Below are 19,380 nucleotides of genomic sequence, written 5' to 3'. Positions count from 1 at the left end.
AGTCAATGGTGATCGAATGAGGCCTACTGTCATAATACAAGACACACTACATCTTGTGGCTACAAACCATGTTATCCGAAATATTTTGACGCCATACGACCCGTGTTCTTTAGACTGATCAGCATTGGACGATGGCCAGAGCTACACCACTCGGCAAATAGCACAGCCTCGCAGACCACTCGGCAATGTCTTTGCGCAAACCATTCGGCAATATCCTTCCCAGACGATCAGCTCCTATAATTACGTAATGCTAACCTGCACTCAATCTGTTAACTATAACGTACTGACCTGTACTCGATGTGTCGCTGCAGCTCCCTGGCAGACAGCCGCGGCGCCACCCGCCGGTGACGCCAGTCGCTGGCAGCTGCTGCCGGCCGCGGCGGGGCCGGTGCCGCCGGCTCCCCGGCTCCAGCCGCCTCCTCTGGGACAGGGGCGTCCGCCGCGGCCGGCGCGGCGCCGCCGTCCGCCGCCTCCTCAGCCTCCTCCGCTGAAACGGACGGAAGGGTCGTCAGATCAGCTGGACATGGAGCGTAGCTGGTTGAATATACTCGACATTTTGTATATTTACCACAGGGTCTGTCGCATAGCTTTGGAGCTGCCCCAGTCGTCAGTGCCGCACCTGTCTCTCGCATGGCCTGCTCGATGGCTAACCGCTCGATCATGTCGTCGATGGTGGGTCGCCTCTGTCGCACCTCGGGCCCCAGCTGCTCCACGTCTACCAGGTCGTCCTCCTCCACTGGAAAAGTCACGGAATGGCCACCACGTCATGGCACGTCTCAACACATAGAAAAGGGATCCAGCACTGTGGTCGCACTGGTCATATGCTGCTTTATGCCCTACCAGGTTAGGTTAGGTTAGGTTAGGTTTGACAGCATATTTTGGCATTCAGTCCCATTACAATTGACAGGCTGCAGCACGGACAGCTGCAGCTGCTGGTCCGTCCGTCCCTCTCTCACCTTACTTACTTAGACTTATTTCGTCGACTCCATCTAGTAGATGCAGGATCATTTCTGATCGTCTTCCAATTATGTTAGCTGCACCGTTTACGGGCTGCAGCACGGGCAGCAGCTGCTGGTCCGTCATGTAGCACCCCTTTTCCCCCTCACCGTTTACGGGCTGCAGCACGGGCAGCAGCTGCTGGTCCGTCATGTAGCACCCCTTTCCCCTTCTCACCGTTTACGGGCTGCAGCACGGGCAGCATGACGGACCAGCAGCTGCTGGTCCGTCATGTAGCACCCCTTTCCCCCTCTCACCGTTTACTGGCTGCAGCACGGGCAGCAGCTGCTGGTCCGTCATGTGGCCGCGGCCGGGCACCAGCCGCTGCGCCGCCGCCGACTGCGGGTTGCCGTCGCGATCGACGAGCAGCGGCGGCGGCAGCAGGTGGGGAGCCATCTGCGTCTGTTCGTCCAGCACCTGGTGCCGCGCGTCCCGCATCAGAGGGCGGTAGTCCGTGTGGAAGAACTGCTCGTACGGCACCTGAGGGAGAGACACGCAGAACAGGGGTTGGTGAGGGGCGGGCAATGCCATCAGCGGACGGTAGTCCCGTGTGGAAAAAACTGCTCGTACGGCACCTGAGGAAAGATCGCGGGGGAGTCAGTAAGGGGACGGATGATACCGTCAGCTAAATCAGAAGACGCCCCACGAATAGGTCACATTAAAATAAAAACAACGACCGAATACCGCGTCTGATATAAGATAGCTCACAGCTAACAACTCAACATCTACCAGAAATGTTACCAAAAGTCAATGGTGGCGCTAAAAATAGACCAGGCAAATGCGCAAGGAAACACTTCACAATCAGGTAAACGTTTGACCGATAGTGAGCCCGTGTCAGTGCCATAGCATCTAGTGAGCGCTCAGCAACTGAAAAAAACTGCCGAGTCGCTCCGACCAGCCCCCTGCCAGGTGACTGCGTCAGGTCTCACCCGAGTAAACTGGTCGTTGCCGCTGACACCAAAGTGCGACAGGTGTCCGTGTGAGTCGGTGGCGGCGATGAACAGGCCGCAGGGCGACCAGCGCGCGTCAAATAAGCCGCCGTGACCCTCGCCCTCGATCTGCCGAGTAGCAGAGAAATCAGGGGTCACAGGGGGTTCGGCTGCCCGCTGAGGCGCCGTGCAGTGACACTTGGTGTTGACGGTGACAAAGCAGCCTCAAGTAGCCATACAGCACACAGTTTGCATGCATAGCCGGATCGACCATGAATAGAGACTGAAATACCATTCGTGTGATACCATACATATGCATAATAGTTCAATCTTATCTCATCTCACGACAAGAGTCTAGTCCTATCTCATATCATCACATCTTACCCAGCTTCACCCCACATCCCTATCTCTCCCTCGGGTGCCACCCCACTCACATGGTTGAAGAAGGATGTTAGCGCGACGCCGGACCAGACATCCCAGATGAACAGGCGTCCGTCGTGTCCGGCGGTCAGCACCAGTCGCGGCTCCTTCGGATGGCTCTCGACCACAAACACCTCGTCTGTGTGACCGGCCAGCACGTGAAGAAGACGGCCAGTGGTCGCCTCCCACACTGGGGGCGGGACACAGAGTTAGAGTGACGGTCTGCAACCGGCCAGCACGTGCAGAAGACGGCCAGTGGTCGCCTCCCACACTGGGGGTGGGACACAGAGTTAGAGTGACGGTCTGCAACCGGCCAGCACGTGCAGAAGACGGCCAGTGGTCGCCTCCCACACTGAAAGGTAAAAACAGGGTACGGTACGTAACTACCCAGCACGTGCAGAAGACGGCCCGTGGTCTGGTCGCCTCCCACACTGTACAGAGGACACAGGTTACACCGTCGGCCCATAGACACGTCTTACCGTGGTGGCAGCACAAGGGGCTAGCTAGACTGACGGCCCCTGCACGGACACAATGGGTCGAACGGAAGGCTTACTGTTCGTCACGAAGCTCATGCATAACCGGCTCGTCTAGCATACGTGGCCGGTATTGCAAGAAAACATTTGAACAATCATCTGCTGACCAGATCCGTCCGCCTGCGTCGTGTCGGCTGGCGAGAGCCGTGCCTACCTCCGGGACAGGCGTAATTCCTACCTCTGAGACTGCTGTCTTTTCCTACCTCTGTTGAGTTTTATTCACGATCGATGGCAACACAAGTCAAATTCCTAAAACCAGACGTTTCGGCCACAGGGTGCCTTCGTCAGTGGACACTAGTGATTAATTAAATTAAAAACACATAGTATCAAAAACAATCGGTATAAATCGTTCGAAATCGACACATCGGGCACAGGTTTCGAAATGCAGAACAAGGCAGCTAATCTACCTCTGTTGTTGGTGCGGTGGTGCCCTGGCTTACCTCTGAAACTAGTGCAGTGGTGCACCTACCTCTGTCGTTGGTGCAGTGGTGCCCGGACCTACCTCTGAGACTGGTGTCACTGACGGTGGTGACGACATACGCGTCATCGGTGGTCCAGCGCACCATGTTGACGCGCAGTGGCCGCTGCCGGCCGTCATCGTGCGGCTCGCGGAACCTGACAAACGATCAGCAGTCGGTCAGTCAGTCAGTCAGTCAGGGAGCGGACAGCCAAATGAATCGCAAAATACTTGAACTGGAGTAACATGCACCTACCAGTAAAACGCCTTTTGGGCGAAGAACGAGCGAGCGAGATAGTGAGCCCTGCACGTGCGGAAGGGCGAGAGGGTGCTTCCAACGGGCTTGCGCAAAGCACCCTTCTAACCGGTCGCTAGCGGTGTGCCAAATTTGAACGCAATCGGCCCAGCCGTTCCTGAGAGCTGGAAGCGGCATTCTGCACGTGCGCACGTGCAAACGGGGTCCAAACTGACTTTTGCACGGCACCCTACTAACTGGCCCCCAACCGAGTACCAAATTTGAGCGCAATCGGCCCAGCCGTTCTCGAGATCTGGAAACGCCCCCTGCACGTGCGCACGTGCAGTAGCACCCTAACCGCAACACATGGGAATGCATTGCCTGGTGGGTGCCTACTTGTATGCCAAGTTTCAGCGAAATCGCCCCAGTAATTACCGAGTTACTGAAATGGGAACAAATTTGGCACCTCTTATTGTTGTATTTTGCACGTGCACTGGGGGTGACCCACATGCATCGAGAGTATCCTATTTTGGGTAGAAGAGATGCTGCTACCCTACAAAAATTACCGCAAGTCAATCCCCCAAGCGGCTGCTGAGATATGAGCCTCTCAAAATCACTACTTTTGCAAAACAGCTTGAACACCCTTGACTTTTCACGTGGCACGTGCCACGACGGTCACTGAGATGTATCAAAAGTAGTCAATTACGGGGTAGAAGGGATGGGGCTACCCAGCAAAAAAGACCGCAGGCCAATCGGTCCAGCGGTTGCTGAGATATAAGCCTCTCAAAAGCGTTACAGGCCGGGCCGGGCCGCTCATACTGAGATTTTTCCGTTATATTGAAAAGACTCACTTCGCGGGTCGATGTTCCGTCATCAAAAATAAAAGATGCATTGCAACACACGAAATGACCGTATTCTTGAGGGGCATGACTTGTACAGTTATACCGTCAAAAAGCATTAAAACACCTCTCTGCCAGCCGCTGCCTCAGCCGCCTCCTTTACAAAACTGCGTAAAGGCAGTCTCACTGTATCTGACGGCCTGCCTGAACTCCCTATCCCTTCCCCATCCACTCCCTCACAGAGCAGCAGCGGCCGGAGCCCACTTACTCCGGCCGCCGTTCCATGACCAGTTTGCGCTGGCACCACTCCTGGCGCTCGAACGTCCACACGATGGCAGTGCCGTCCTTGGAGCCGGAGACGAAGCGGCAGCCGCTGTGGCACCACTGGATGCTGTCCACCCGGTCAGAGTGCGCCTCCAGCTCCAAAATACGCTCCGGGCCGTCACTGAAGTCGGTCCGGTATACCCTGTGGGGAACAGCACGAGAGCAGCGGTTAGCGGGAAAGAGGGGGCTGTGCCATGACGACGGAGACAGTGGACGACCGAGGATTAGAGGTAGGGCAGAGGGGGACCGAGACGAAACAAACAGACGGAAAGCATCAACATGCAGAGGTAAGGGTAGCCGAAAATGAGTCCACGTTAAGTGTTATCGATAGAGTATGTAGTCATGATCCTCAGTGTCTTTTTACAGCTACCGAGGTCATTCAGCCAAGGGAAAACTGGTAGACTACTCGGTCTGCTCAATCTCCTACCTGACGTAATGGTCATCCCCCGGTCCAACACTATCCACGGCGGTCCGCTGCTCCTCCCACCACTGCACGGTAGGCGATCGGGCCGGTCAAGCCTCGCGAAACCTCAAAGACACTTTTTTTTCCGAAAATTGGAAAACAACGCATACTAGTCGACAGAAAATTCATCAAAGATTACGATTAGTGCATTTGCATGGCTCGGGAGACATTTTTTCGTCGACAAAAGTATCGTTAAAGACAGCGTTCCGTAACACTTCATAAGGGGGATAATCACAGCCGATTTTTACGCTCTTTGAATTTTTTGCGGAACGATGAAATTGCTAGGTGTTGAGCATCCATTTTGCATGGAAAGTGAAAGTTAGATGTTTAGACGATTCCGCCATAGAAAGCAAGTAGACAAAATCAGTTCAAAATGTCTAATAATTAGGTTTACTTTTTATATTTTTTTCTACCACTGAACATTACGTTCACTGAATTAACAAAGCCCAGCAAAAAAAGTTTTACGAGGATGAACTGAAAATAATGTTGTATCGCATGCACTAAGACACTATCTATTGGGGGAGCCAGTGAAAATTTGCAGCCACTTGCAGCCCTGGCATCCAGACACCTTTTTCTTCTAAAGGTTGGCCGTGGCTTGGTGCACTTGAGCACAAGTGGTAAATGCCACAAAGGGTGTTTTCGCGATAGCTCAAAACACCCAGGCAATAGAGAACTGCAACTTGGCATACCTGACCTTTGATGCACGCCGAATCTTGTGACACCAACCGCGCTTTAAAGTTAGGTCAGGTTGCTGACCTATGACGTCATAAATGAACCTCTGCACGATCCTCAGATGTCGCAACCTTGCAACGCTCTCAGTGCCAGAGTAACTTTCACAGGGAGGTGAGACTTGCAGGACTTATTGTCCTTTAGAGGTCTTACAACTTTTATATCTCAGATTTTTCCTAAATGTCACATAAAGTCAGGTTGGTCACGTGACCTCACCTATAAGTCAGTGGGGAAATATGAAAACTGTTATTTTGGCGCCAGGAATGATATTCAATTGTCTCAAGTACATGGAATCGTTACTTCATGCACTCCTTGCAAGATCTGATGCTGCATTTTTGCATTGTTGACCTTGCATGACGTCATTTATGACGTCACTAGGGTCATACGAGCTTTTCGTCAATAACTCCCGATCAAATTTAGCTAGAGAGTCGACAAGGTCACCAATGGACTCCGGAAGACCTGCCGAATCGAATGATATGCGATATGACCTCCTTCGACCAACTTCGTGATTTGAAGACCTCTGACCTGACCTTGACTCGAGGTCAACTCCTTACGGTGGCCTCACCTGAACAAAAAGTATACCATTCGACGCGCCTGAGCAAGGCGGACACGACGATGTCAAAATCGTGGTTCTGCGGCCATTTTTTGCGAAGTTATTTACCAAAAACCAAACCCGCTGCTTGGGTCACGTTATGAAATGGGGCCTTGCCGGGCGAGATTTACGCTGTTTCATGATATGTATAAATTGGTAGGGCATAATCGTTTCAATAAAAAGTTGGTTTGGAAGCAATTTTCTACGGAGGTACACACCATTTCAATGTCCTACCCAGCTCATATAGTCATAAATTTCGACCTAACCTCAAAAGTATTCATGCGTTAGGTATTCGAGCGGCAATTAGGCAAATTGCAAGCTCACCACAGAGCACAAATCCTAAAAGAGATAGTCCTTATTTAAAACATATGCTCATTGGATATTCAAGAAGGTTGCTCCTAAATATTGGGGTTCTAGCTTCAAAAACATGGATGTTATGAATGCCGATAGGTTTCGCGAGGCTACACCGGCCGGATCGCCCACTGTGCACTGTTACCTGACGTGATGGTCCGCTCCGCCGATGGCCAGAAACGTGCCGCCGGCGCTGAACGCAGCGCAGATGAGCTGCGCCTGGCCGGGCCGCACGCGCTCGTTGATCTTCACCGGCCGGCTGGCGAACTGAACGCCCGGCCGGCCGCCGCCCGGCCGCTCCTTGTCCCGGTAACTCCAGAACGCCACGCAACCGTCGTTCGCCGTGGAGACGAGCAGCCGCTGCTGCGGCAGCGGGCCCGGGCAGAACTCCAGCGCCGTGATCATACCGCCGTGACCGGACAGCACTGCCACCTGGTGGGGACACGGGAAACTGGTGTCAGCGGGCCCGGGCAGAACTCCAGCGCCGTGATCATACCGCCGTGACCGGACAGCACTGCCACCTGGCGGGGACACAGGGAAGTAGTGTCAGCGGCCCGGGCAGAACTCCAGCGCCGTGATCATGCCGCCGTGGCCGGACAGCAGTAGCACTGCCACCTGGTGGGGACTCGGGGAACTTATGTCAGCGGGCTCCCCAAGTCCCCACCCTGTCGCCTATCTCACCAGGGCCGCGGTCTGCAGGTCCCGGAATAGACCCACTTATATCCCAATGTCCACTATGCCTCCGGAGCCGTGGTCCGCACTCTGCAGTCCCAGACTAGACCCACCCCTGCCCCCTGTCTCACTGTCCCCATCTCACCGGGGCGGTGGTCTGCAGGTCCCAGACGCGGATGACCTTGTCGCAGCTGCCGGCCGCCAGCAGGGTGTTGTCCCCACTGATGGCCAGGTCGGTGATCTCGGCGGCCGCCCCGCGCAGTGTGGCCAGCAGGCGACCGTCCAGCGCCGACCACACCTTCACCAGACGGTCGTCAGCCCCGGTGATGACGCAGAAGCCGGTGCGGTCGAACAGCACGCAGTAGACGGCCGAGAGGTGGCCCAGGGTGCGTTTGAGCAGCTGTGTGCGGCTCAGCAGCCGCTCGGTGCTGAGGTGACGCCGCAGACAGCTGCCCTGCAGCTCGCGGCCAAAACTGCTCACCGCTGAGGGAAGGAGGGGAGAGGGGTCAGCTGCCCTGCAGCTCGCGGCCAAAACTGCTCACCGCTGCCGAGGAAAGGAGAGGGAGCGGTCAGATGACGACCGAACGACACAGCTGAACAGACAAGACGATGGCCCCCTCCTCACGGCAAAGACTGCTGCAGAGGGCATATTGGGGAGTGGACGGTGATCTGACAAAGAGAGAGGCCAAGAGCAGATAGGACGACACGGGACACCGGCAGGTTAGGATCGAACGGTAGCAGAATACCGCTGACGGTTGAAGGAGCAGACAGGGCGGCAAGGGCAGTGGCACGGCGACTTCATGCCATCTAAGTTTTAGGACAGTGGATCGTCGGGTAATAATCCGATAAAGTTTACGTATACTCACGTAGTGTGGGTGTGTGTTTGAGACCGACGGGGTCGAGTATGGGCCGTCCTGCGATTCTGGCCGCCACCCGGTGCACTGGCAGGTGGCGCTGCTGGCTCCCTGTTGGCAATACACACACCTCGGTCAGACACAACACCGCCACCCGGTGCACTGGCAGGTGGCGCTGCTGGCTTCCTGTAGCATGGGCATCCGGGTCAGATCGAAAATCGTATGTAGGGGCTGCTTGTGGGCCAATCGATCGGAATGTTTTGAAACACGATACAACCAACCAGGGGAAACACTCCATCACAGAGAACATCCCAATGGGCGGCGGTCTGCGATCCACGAGCCCATTTCCCGATCGGGTCAACACCTCCCCCAACCCCCTCCCCCTAGCTACCGGTGCCCTCTAGCTGGTGCCCTAGCCGGTCTGGGTGGAACGGTACCGATCATGAACTCCACGCAACCCTTACCAACCCCTACCCTGCCGTCCTGCGGCTCTCACCACTCCACCCAAAACCCGCCAGTCCCTCTCCAGTCCTCTCACTGTGCTCAACACCCTATCCGACCCCCGCCAGTCCCTCCCCGTCGTCCCGCTATACTGACCCGTCTCTGTCCGCAGCACAGAGTTGGAGCCGGCGCCGATCACTGACTGCCTAACACCCACCAGTCCCTCCCGCCGTCCTGCTGTACTAATCACCGCACCCCACCCCGCCATCCTACTATACTCACCCGGCTCTGTTCGCAGCACCGAGTTGGAGCCGGCGCCAATCACTGACTCTGCCCAAATCCCCCCAGTCCCTCCCCGCCATCCTGCGGCTCTCACCACCCCTCCCCGCCATCCCGCTGCACTCACCCGGCTCTGTTCGCAGCACCGAGTTGGAGCCGGCGCCGAGCAGCGAGTGCAGGCCGCGCACGCCGCTGGGTACCAGGCGGTCCAGCAGCGGCAGCATGTTACCGCACAGTCGCAGCAGCGTCTCACCGCCGACATGGGGGTGAAGACGGTCCTGGCGGAGCGTACTGCGGTCAGCGGAGGGCACACGGCAGAGGGTCACACGGCAGTGGGACAAACTCTGTGGGACCCCACCCTCCCAGGCCCCTGCCGCAGCACTTCCCGCCCCCGATGGACCATCTTCCGCAGCGGAGAAGGCAACTGTCACACACGTATGAGCTGCACTCTATAAATTACCTGGGTTACATGAACAAGTAAATACGCTATACGGATCAGGAACGGATCTTCCTATACATATGCCGAATGCCGATCATTGAAAACTGTAGTCCGTTCGTAATACGCATTTATTCTGCTCATGTAACCCCGGTCGATGAATCGGAGAGTCATGGTTCAGAAACTCATCCCCCTGCTCCATTTTGGGACCGTACCTATTATTGCCTATCACCGCCAAGTGTGCTTCCGCAATCTACCTAAATAGGTACCGCTAGACATACATTCGGGATTCATCACACGAATGTTTTTTAAGCTCAAGGCTCAAAAGTTTGTTTTGTTTGTTTTGTTGGGTTAGGACTTAGGCCCTTTCAGTCCATTGAGAACATTGCAGAGCCGGTAGGATGAGAGGAATTAGGGAGAGACATTGCTATGGACAGGAACCCTAGAGAGTCACCGGGGCTGAGCCCGTCCGAATGGACAGGCCGACCAGCCCCAATTAAGTACTCTCTGCACCCGGCTACGGGTGTGCTCCCTGGGGAGCAGCGGTGCCGCTCCAAGGGAGCACCCGCATGAGATAAAGTTGCCTGTCCAGTCTGGAGCGAGGGTTGCAACGTGGAGGAGAAGGATTTGAACATCCTGAGGATGAAAACGACGGACGGGTAAGGCTGAAAGGGATTGTATGCTTAAAAAGCCACGTGCAAGGATACTCTATATTTTAGGCAGACAAGCGCCATAAAAAGTGGCCGCTCTATTCGTCATTGTCATCCTATCCTGTGCATCTAGAATTTGCCGCCCTCGCGAGCAGGCCACGCAATCACAGGAAGAACTTGCAAAAATAAGTTTAGGTACCTACATTGAGAGTAAAAAGTCAAAATGAAGAGTTTCGAAACAATTATCCAATAAAAAGCACGTACTCAAAAGTACTTATCTAAAGCATTGTCAACGAGTATCACCCTGTCCACCACTAGGATTGTTTGGTATTCATGCGCCCGCACGCTCCGCCCTCCCGACGTCCTGCTACGGAACGATTGGCTGCCCAGCCAGCCGAACGGCCTGCGGTAAGCATACGGTCGAATTTTCCCATCAGACCAGCGAGAAATAGGCCTTACTGACGGAGACTTTGGCTTTGGTCCAGCGCCCAGCCCGTAACGCGGCCGAAGCCAGAGTTTCGCTGCCCCCAGCGCAGATACGGGCGCAGCGTCGGCCGCTTTCCAACGATCCCTGGGACCGGTCGGGAGCGGCAAACCGACGGCGACTGGGCCGAGCGGGGCGGGGAAGCATAAAATGGCGATAAAAGCCTAAAACAAATTCAATATTAATGCACTTCTGAATCCGGTTACACATGGACTCTCCGTAACGTGCCGTCGAGTGACAGGTCAACCGAAACGCTGTCGGTGACCTCGCGTCTCACGACTTAACACTAGCCCCAAACAAAATTTTAATAAATAAAATGGGATTTGTGAAATGTTCTACTCACCCATTCCTCCCAAGTCCGCTCATGGCGATTGCCGAGCCAATCGTAACGGTCCGGCACCAGCTGAAACAAACGGCGATACAGTCAAAGCTTATCCTAGGTCATGGGCACGAATAGAAGTAAACAAACCCACGTGACAACGCAGCACGAGCTTCGACCGGCAGTCCACGATGTGCAGTGCTCACCTTCAGCTGCCGTATTTCCTCCAGCAAAACCTGAAACAAAGGGCGAGGTAAGTGACTGCATGTAACCACATTACTCATTATAATAACATCGTTGATTGTACATACCTTGGCTGAACTTTTGCAGGCACTTGAATCCAAAAACTTGGCGACAAGATACAGCAGTTCTGAAAAGCAAGACAACTCGTCAGAAAAACGTCTCCACAAGCAGCGCACAATTTCGTAAACCATGAGTAATGGTACGATCTTACCTGGTAATATAGCTTCTTCACGTCTTCGACGATCCTGTGCTTGATTAGTTATATCCATTGTCACCACCCATCAAGAATAAATAGCAATAATTCAATGACCAAATAGCCCACTTTGCCGTTGCAGCCACACTGAGCCATTCTCCAGCCGACAGGGCATAGGAATATAGTGACGCAGTCGAGGAAAAATTTAATGTGTTATGAGCTTTCTTCGCTAGATTTATTTGTCTATTTTCGACAAAAAAGCAATTTCCTGAAAGTTTACCCACTCTAATCGATCACCAATAATGCCATTATTAAAACGCCTCAGGCCTTTTCTCACATCTCACGAACTGGCACGGCGTCAACCTTCCGTCCAGTACCAAATGGTACTTGCTTGGCATACGACTCCCATCTCTAATATTGTGTCGACAAATCTAGCGCATATGTTACAAAACTGAAATAAAAACTGCACGTCGGTGTTGGAGGCATATGAGGCATATGGGAAGTTTACACTGATTTTGCATCCCTATTGTTTTGGTTTTTGTTTTGTTAATGATCTGAGATATAACCCGTTATTAATTGAATTGACTACTAAGGTATGTCTAGCAGGCAAATTGAAATCCATTGCCAGTAAAAAGTCCAGAGGGAAACAAATCAGGTACCTATATTGATATGTCAAGATAAAGCCCTAAGAAGCTTTCAATGATACGTTTTGCATGTTCGTACATTATTTGACCTCCTGAATCCAAAAGTGATTCTTACATGTCTCGTAAAACCAAAATAACACCATAACACCAACCAATCGGCAATCACTCGTTCACAAATCACACCACGCACGAACATAAACACGGCACAGGTAATATGGGATAAAGTGTTGCCATTATGGAAGGTAATAACTAATATGGGTGATTAATTTTGAAGCCATATATTCAGGAGCCCTGAATAAACTTCATGTGCTTATCAACTTTGCATCTCAAATGGGCCGAGCCGAGCGGCTAAAACAACAGCGTCTCTGAGCAGGTCCTGAAAGGCTTAGGTAGCGCTAGATTGGGTTTGCCCACTCGGAGAATAAAAAGGGGGGACCAGAAAGAGGCCTCATTTCCAGCACTGGCAAAATACCTATGATAATTTTGATGAGATCAAAATCTCAACTGTGGGATGGATGACTCAGCTAGGCTAGCACATAAATAATTTTTATTTAATACGATCGGTAGCTTCTGCATGGGGCACACACCATATGCTTATGGTTCTTTGAGTATGAAGTGGTTACTTGCTAGCATCACAATGAAGTAACCAATACAGATTGAGATCAGTATTAGAATGCGTCCAAAAGCTCATAACAAACATTGTCCGCATGAAAATGAAGCCTCTCATTTCTATAAAAGATTATTTTACTGCATCGCCTGTGCCATTCAAAGCTAATACCTGAAAAGCACACTAACTGACTAACCACTTTTGCTGGAGGGCCTTATATTTTATATTTTTGGTAAACAGTTTGTATTCCCATCTTTATCTTCATCTTTTTATTGGGTCACTTGTTACATTTTGTTATGGACACTTGTTGTGGACTCTTTGCTATATATTCATGTCTTTCTCACTGCAACATTGTCATTGGATGCCCTTCCCTATCCATCCTCCCTCTCCAGCAGGTACTGACCGAGTGAGATCCCTGGCAGCGTTCACCCAGTCAGCATGGCCGTCCGATGGCCGACCCAGTCAGCTCCTCTTCCTCCCAGTCCTCCTCGTCTGGCTCGGCCTCCTCCTCCTCCTCCCACATCTCCATAGAGGAGCGCTACAGTGACGCCGCGCGGCGCATCTTCGCGGCCCAGCAGCGGCAGCGGGCGGCTGCCGAGCGGGAGCGGCTGTTCTCGTTCGGCATGTACCGCCGGCGCGTGCTGCACGCGCACTTTGGGAACGCGGGCGTGCTGGTGACGCTGCCCTCGCCGCAGCCGTCGGCGGCCACCGTGTCGGCGATCTCACGCGCTTCCAGCTACGAGTGGGTAGGACCGGGCGGCTGTAACGTACAGTGAGACACTCAACTGAGACAGTCCAGTGTCAGTTATCCAGCGAGACTGTCGGGTGAGACACTAGTGAGACGGAGCCGGGCGGCTGTAACGTCCGGTGAGACTGTTTCGGGCGACAATACCATTCAGTGAGGTAGTCTTGTGAGACAGTTCAGTGAGACAGCCCTGGATGGCTGTCCAGTGAGACTCCAGTGAGACACTAGTGAGACGGTCCCGGGCGGCTGTACCGCCTGGTGGAATTATCCCGGGCGACCGCACCGTTCAGTGAGGGCACGAGCCGTGAAGCTGGTTGGTAATACCGTGCATCGGAGGTGGGCCAGGGCGCCATTATACTGTCTAATGGAATATTCCAGTGAGATAGTCTAGTGAGGTATTTCCGAGTGGCCAAACCTTCCAGTGAAGCAGTACATTTCAGTGAGGCGTTTCAGTGAGACAGTGCCTGGCTGTACCGTTTGGCGCCGGGTGAGACAGACTGGTGGCTAGCAGCCCGGTGAGCGAACTGCTCAGGGTCAGGGATAGGCTCTCCTGTCAACGCAAACCCATCCAGTGATCCAGCCTACCATCAGCTCGTCCTGTGAGTACCATACTTTCCACTCCTTAGCCATATTTTCAGAGTGATTATCGGAGGGACTCAGACGTCATCGATGACGGGCGGTGCAGTGTGATTGATACACCCGAATATATTGATTCGCCTCGGTCCGATTATTAGGCTAAGGATGAAGCTATGGTTTTGGATGATAATTGCTAAAAAAGCGCTTGTAACCTATGAGTTATTACTTTCCTTTACTTATTGTCATGAAGCCGGGAGGCAGTGTGAACTAAGGCTAACTAGCTTGTCTTTTCACAGGATTTTGGACACCTTCAGTCACCATCGGCCTGACCATCACCACAAAGACCCGGGTATCTCGATCTGTGATAGAGCAGGCGGTACTGCTTCAAGATGGCGTCTCGGATGGAGGTGAACCTGTGCCGTCTGCTGCAGCAGTGTGAACGGATGGCAGCCGCTGAGGAGTGCGACGGCAACTGGCGCTACGAGCAGGTCAGCACGCGCCGCAGCGGTCGGTGGCCCGTCCTTCCGCGGGTCAGAGCAACGATAGAGCAGGGGAGACTGTCATCGCGCTGATCGTAGTGGGGATTTACAAAAAGAATAACTGCCGTTTTCGGTGACTAGCATCCGAAGCCGACTTGGAAACCTTTAGTCTACCACCGAACCGTCTTGGAAGTACGAACACTGTACCCAGGGCCTGTATCTAGGGCCTTGACTGTACCCACACTGTACCCACGCATCCGTTCCATTATTTGGTACTGATATGGCCTTGGTACTGATGTCAATTAATAAGTTTTTTTTTTTTACGCGCGATGCGGTGATAATGCGTCATGACCGCGACTAAATGACCCGTGTAATTGATTTCTAACAATCAACACTTTACACTTCCTCCTTTTTTCGCAATTTTAGGCTATGTATAGTTACTTTTCGGATTATTCTCTGGGATAATAATATCTAACTCAGAAGTCCAAAAAGTACCCTTTTTATTTTTGTCCAGTGACCAAGGGTGAGCAATATCATCCGAAATATGTGGACTTTTGAGTTAGATACATTAGATGTATATTATCCCAGAGTTAAATCCGAACTGTAAATATACATAGCTAATTTCCTGGGAACGAATGACTTAAAAAATTAGGCTGCTCTCTGGCCACGATATGCGACTAGCCGTGCTTTCGAGGTTATTTATTTAACAATGATCTTTTTCCTCTGTTGCAGTACGTTAAGGCGCTCCGAACTCAGTTTGACGCCCTGAAGTCAAGCCCGAGGTAAGTAACAGCTTTGACGAGTATATTCCACTTGCTACGGTGTGAAATTTAGCCAAATTTCCCACGACTCGACACGATCGATTTAATGCTGCTGATTGCTTTGCCGTATTTCAGTCATGGCGATGCTGTTGCTCTCAAGTTGCCTGATAAAAAAGACAACCGTTCGCATAGGCATCTAATCGGATCCATGCATTAACGGAAAATAGGAATGATCTTAGCCTAGCATGTAATGACATATACTCTGTACCGTATTAGCTCGATGAGGTTCAATTGATATTTGTAGCCTTTCTTTTGGGCAGATTGATAGTGAGCGTTACGATAGTCTTATGTATGTATCCCGCTAGTTCCGGACCCCGGTCATCAGTTACCCGGATGATTGATCATTTTCTTGAGAGATCCTTTGAACTGGTAGTTGGTACTAGTGATATCAATTGTCAATTACAGAAAATAGGAATAGCGATACCAAACCAAATACCAACCAAAACCGTGGGAAAATACCGAAACCGAACCAACTTTTAAAGATGAGGGAAATACCAACAAAATACCAAACACATTAGGATTGAAATACCAAATACCAAGTTGGTATCGGTTTGGTATCGGTATACCAAAAAGTGGGTACCCGATTGACATCTCTAGTTGGTAGGTACTATGGATTTTTTCCGCATTGGTATAGGCCAAAACTTAAATTGTGTTATCATGCCCTTATAACAGCCTTTGCCTTTACACCAACACCTGATGCGTGCTTTATTCTTGATCACATGTCATCGTCAGCCGTGAGCTGACGCCTTTTATCTTGTTTGCAGTGCACCGAGTCCGGAAAAGCTGAGCGAGTTCGTCAGACGCATTGAACACCTGCAGAGCTTTTTGCCGCCGGAGCCGCAGGTAGGCGGAGGATCGACTCAAAATTCCTTTTTTTCCAGATTACCTAACCATTGTTTAAGTGTATTAAGTTTATGTATGTCCTTCTAAACAGATTCCAGCTAAAACTGACGTTAGCTGGACCATTTAAACGATCTACCGTTACACGTAGACAGCATCTTGAATTGGTGTAAGATTAATTTTCCCCGCCCACTGACTTGTATCCTGCCCCCTGATGAAAACTGGCGCGACCTTGGGTCACCCCTTGCATCAGGTAATCTGTGTTGGCCTGGTCTTACCCTCTTTACGGCATGAGGTACCACGACCCTTACGCACCTTCCTTTCTCCATCCCATGTCGCCGTGACCATCGTTCCGTGTCGTCTCCTGACCACCCCGTACTGTATGTACATACTCTTTTCTGGCCGTCTAATGTCGTACTCTGACCGTACCATGATGTACCCTGTCTGTACCTTGTTTTCCTCTGACCCTCCCGTGATGTACTCTAACCGTCTCGTCATGACCTTCCCGCCCTGACCGTCCCCCCCCCGTGCCGTTTTCGTCTGCAGGTGACCCCTCCGTCCGCCGAGCCGCCGGCCCGCCCGGCCGCCAGTCCGCCCGTGTCTCCAGTACTGACTTTGGTGTCCAGATCACACGCCAGTCCGGCGCTCACAGAGCTGCGGCACCGGCGCGGCGGCCGCGCGCACGCCGAGGCCAGGGCCCAGCTGCTGGGAACGCCCGTCGGTGAGTGAAGGCACCGAGGGGTATTGGTGGGGGAGGGTGAAGAGGACTGGGACGCGGACCAAGGGATGTCATGGTTTTCAGATTGGTAAAGCAACAGCTTGAGAACGTTCGTTATGAAGAACGGTATTTTGTTTGGAAGAAGTTCGGCAAGCTTTGATTATTGAGGTTCCTACTGGTCATTTATTTTTGTTAGTGGTATGACCAGCGGAAGCAGTGTCACGGGTTTTTACTGCGCTTTCTGTAAGTGTGATATCCCGTCACGAGTAGCTTAGGCACTGAATTCGTCCGTTGCAGGGGGCGAGGCGGCGTCTCCTGCTAGCGGTGGCGGCAGTGTGGAGGAAGACTTTGAGCAGGTGATGAAGCGCCACCACGAGCTGCAGGAACGGGCCGCCGAGGAGATGCTGGCACTCACCAGAAACCTCAAGGAGCAGTCGCTCATCGCCAAAAACGTCATCGCCAAAGACAGAGAGGTGAGCTGGCTTCAGTGCGAGTTAAGTTTGTGTAATATTTCGGGACATTAGAAGTTTCTGTTTTGTAGGTGAAATCTGAATATTCGTGATTCCAGTGTCCCCTCCTAGCTACTCTCAGGCTGTCAATGTGTGGTGTTGTAATGGTGGGCAATAAGGAATAGATACGACACCAATATGAATGTTAGCTAAAACATTGGCAAGGGAGCCTTTTATCAGTTGCAAAATGTGGTCGTAATCATCAACCATGTACGATTCGGTTGACGCTTTGGCTGAATTTTCCAGTTTTGTTTCGGCTGCCGCTAGTTACCGACCCGTCCGTCAGGTGGCAGTGCTGAGCGTGGTTCCCGTTTCAGACGCTAGAGCGCAGCACTGCGCTGACGGACAAGAACACGGGTCGTCTGGAGCGCGAGTCGCAGCGGCTGGCCGAGTTCAGCCGGCGCGCCTGCCGCTGCTGGCTCTGGATCATGCTCGCCGTCGTCTGCGCCACATTCATGGGTGAGTCGAGTTACCTGTGGTATCAGCAGGGCCGAGGGGCGTATTATGTCGTCGGGTAAGGGGTCGAATCGCCTCGCCGGCACAGGCCATTTCGCGTCCTTCGACGGCACAAGGGGGGGGGGGGGGGGTACGACCCCCCCTCGCGTTTGGCCCCTGATCGAGCTAGAGCTTCGCGGAAAAACGAGCGTGTTGCCCGTCACGAGAGGAAGCCGATGATACCTAATTTTAAGGTCCTAGGTCATCGGATGACCTTCCAGGTCAGGTCAATGACCCGAAAACGGGGAAAATCGGGACCTGTTAGAAAGTCGTAAAGTGTGGCTGCTATGTGGTTTTCCGGGATGCTGATCACGAATATCGTGTTAGTTTTGATCAGAGATTATGTTTTTAAGCATTTAGACCAGGTCGGGTCAGGTCAAGTCAGGTCAACCGGTAGGGGTTGTGACGGGTATTCGTAATACGTGTCAACCGACTCTGACAGCTTCGTAACATGTTACGAAGGCACCAAAACTACTTCGTAAATGTTCAAATGGTTGCTAAATTCGAATTCAGCTCCAAAAACTAGCCTAGAAATACATATGTAAAACTCGAAAAAGTGAACCGAGGTCACCCGAGGTCACCAAAGGCCAATGACCTGACCTGACCTTCAGGTGACCTTGACACCCACCCTAATGTATGGGAGCAACATCAAATCACATGTTTGAACGTTTGAAACCACGAAAAGCTTGCAAACGCGCGGCTAATGCGAGCCGACATACGCCGAATCGCGATTCGGGCCAAACATGGTCTCGGAAAAGAGGTCACAGGTCAAAGGTCATTTGGGTCAGGGTCATGAAATTTTCAGGGTAGGTGTAAAATTGATCGATGCGAGGGTACTGAAAGTTTCGTCGCGATCGGCAGCTTTTTACGCGAGTTATTCGCGAAAAAACCTTAGGGAGGTTGCATCAACCCCCCCCCCCCCCCCCCCTGTGCCGGCGAGGGTTAATGTGAGCCGCGGACATACCACGCCCTATTAGTGAGTATGATGCGCGTATTGAGGATTATCCCTGGTGGATTTTATGCTAGACTCATTACAATATGTTTCGTGCTATCATTCCAGATGACTAGTTGCATACTTGCTACTCATCTGTGTTAACGCCAGTCCAGCTCGTTCCCTGCTTTCCGCCTGACTGCTGTGTATGTATATGTCCACGCTGTACATTGACGTCCCGTGGGTTCTCCCATTCCAGGTATGGTTGTGTTCATCCGTTTGTTTGGTAAGAAGGTGCTGACGGCGACGCCTGCCGAGTAGCTGGCACCCTCCGGTGGTGGCTCGCTGCCGATCGGTCCATCGGTGACCCGTTCCGTAGGTGGCGCTGGTGGCCGCTCTTCCGTGGGTCACCCGGACGGCTGCGTTCAGTGTGATTACAGATATATCCTATACAGATAAGTTATATTATATGGCCGCTGCCTGCCCCACGCCCGGGCGGTGGGCGAGTCTGGGCACTGCGGTACCAATATGTGATACGCTGAGGTGACCTCATCGCAATACAGTGGTGTGTTTCTA

The 19,380-nt window shown here is 52.5% G+C and overlaps 2 protein-coding genes across 8 annotated transcripts in view; one reads left to right on the top strand and one right to left on the bottom strand.

The window, feature by feature from the left end:
- LOC122392150 (PH-interacting protein-like) overlaps positions 1 to 11,707 on the bottom strand; it is a 27,128-nt gene extending 15,421 nt beyond the window's left edge. The window contains exons 1-15 of the mRNA XM_043386720.1: positions 11,458 to 11,707; positions 11,315 to 11,373; positions 11,210 to 11,239; positions 11,028 to 11,087; positions 9,242 to 9,392; positions 8,407 to 8,505; positions 7,686 to 8,023; positions 7,014 to 7,300; positions 4,678 to 4,875; positions 3,381 to 3,493; positions 2,360 to 2,535; positions 1,926 to 2,054; positions 1,254 to 1,476; positions 620 to 736; positions 289 to 487 (exon numbers count right to left, since the gene is read on the bottom strand). Coding sequence (XP_043242655.1) covers positions 289 to 487; positions 620 to 736; positions 1,254 to 1,476; positions 1,926 to 2,054; positions 2,360 to 2,535; positions 3,381 to 3,493; positions 4,678 to 4,875; positions 7,014 to 7,300; positions 7,686 to 8,023; positions 8,407 to 8,505; positions 9,242 to 9,392; positions 11,028 to 11,087; positions 11,210 to 11,239; positions 11,315 to 11,373; positions 11,458 to 11,515 — 2,237 coding nt within the window. The 5' untranslated portion in view covers positions 11,516 to 11,707. The remainder of the gene's footprint in view (positions 1 to 288; positions 488 to 619; positions 737 to 1,253; positions 1,477 to 1,925; positions 2,055 to 2,359; positions 2,536 to 3,380; positions 3,494 to 4,677; positions 4,876 to 7,013; positions 7,301 to 7,685; positions 8,024 to 8,406; positions 8,506 to 9,241; positions 9,393 to 11,027; positions 11,088 to 11,209; positions 11,240 to 11,314; positions 11,374 to 11,457) is intronic.
- LOC122392151 (vesicle transport protein USE1-like) lies at positions 10,707 to 19,380 on the top strand. 7 transcript variants are annotated; one of them, XM_043386724.1, is made up of 9 exons: positions 10,707 to 11,256; positions 13,083 to 14,034; positions 14,308 to 14,499; positions 15,223 to 15,272; positions 16,076 to 16,154; positions 16,698 to 16,872; positions 17,167 to 17,342; positions 17,696 to 17,837; positions 19,064 to 19,380. In XM_043386724.1, exons 3-9 carry the CDS (start codon positions 14,401 to 14,403, stop codon positions 19,123 to 19,125), a joined length of 783 nt encoding a protein of 260 aa, XP_043242659.1. In that variant the 5' UTR covers positions 10,707 to 11,256; positions 13,083 to 14,034; positions 14,308 to 14,400; the 3' UTR covers positions 19,126 to 19,380. The 7 variants fall into 7 exon arrangements, with proteins under 7 accessions (XP_043242659.1, XP_043242656.1, XP_043242661.1 ...); XM_043386725.1 differs by lacking the exon at positions 10,707 to 11,256 and adding an exon at positions 11,893 to 12,032 and having other exon boundaries at positions 13,086 to 14,034; XM_043386723.1 differs by lacking the exon at positions 10,707 to 11,256 and adding an exon at positions 11,904 to 12,032.

The sequence above is a fragment of the Amphibalanus amphitrite genome, unplaced genomic scaffold (assembly GCF_019059575.1).
Source record: "Amphibalanus amphitrite isolate SeventyFive unplaced genomic scaffold, NRLGWU_Aamphi_draft 000471F_arrow, whole genome shotgun sequence".
In the NCBI taxonomy this organism is placed as follows: Eukaryota; Metazoa; Arthropoda; class Thecostraca; order Balanomorpha; family Balanidae; genus Amphibalanus; species Amphibalanus amphitrite.
The sequence above is the reverse complement of the archived record's forward strand: the minus strand, read 5'-3'. Positions and strand labels throughout refer to the sequence as shown.

Bases quoted from the DNA above. Each gene is read 5' to 3' on its own strand.
- LOC122392151 (XM_043386724.1), top strand. From the start codon at position 14,401: ATGGCGTCTCGGATGGAGGTGAACCTGTGCCGTCTGCTGCAGCAGTGT. The intron at 15,273-16,075 runs GTAAGTAACAGC...TCTTGTTTGCAG, and splicing joins GCCCTGAAGTCAAGCCCGAG to TGCACCGAGTCCGGAAAAGC. The intron at 16,155-16,697 runs GTAGGCGGAGGA...TTTCGTCTGCAG, and splicing joins TTTTGCCGCCGGAGCCGCAG to GTGACCCCTCCGTCCGCCGA.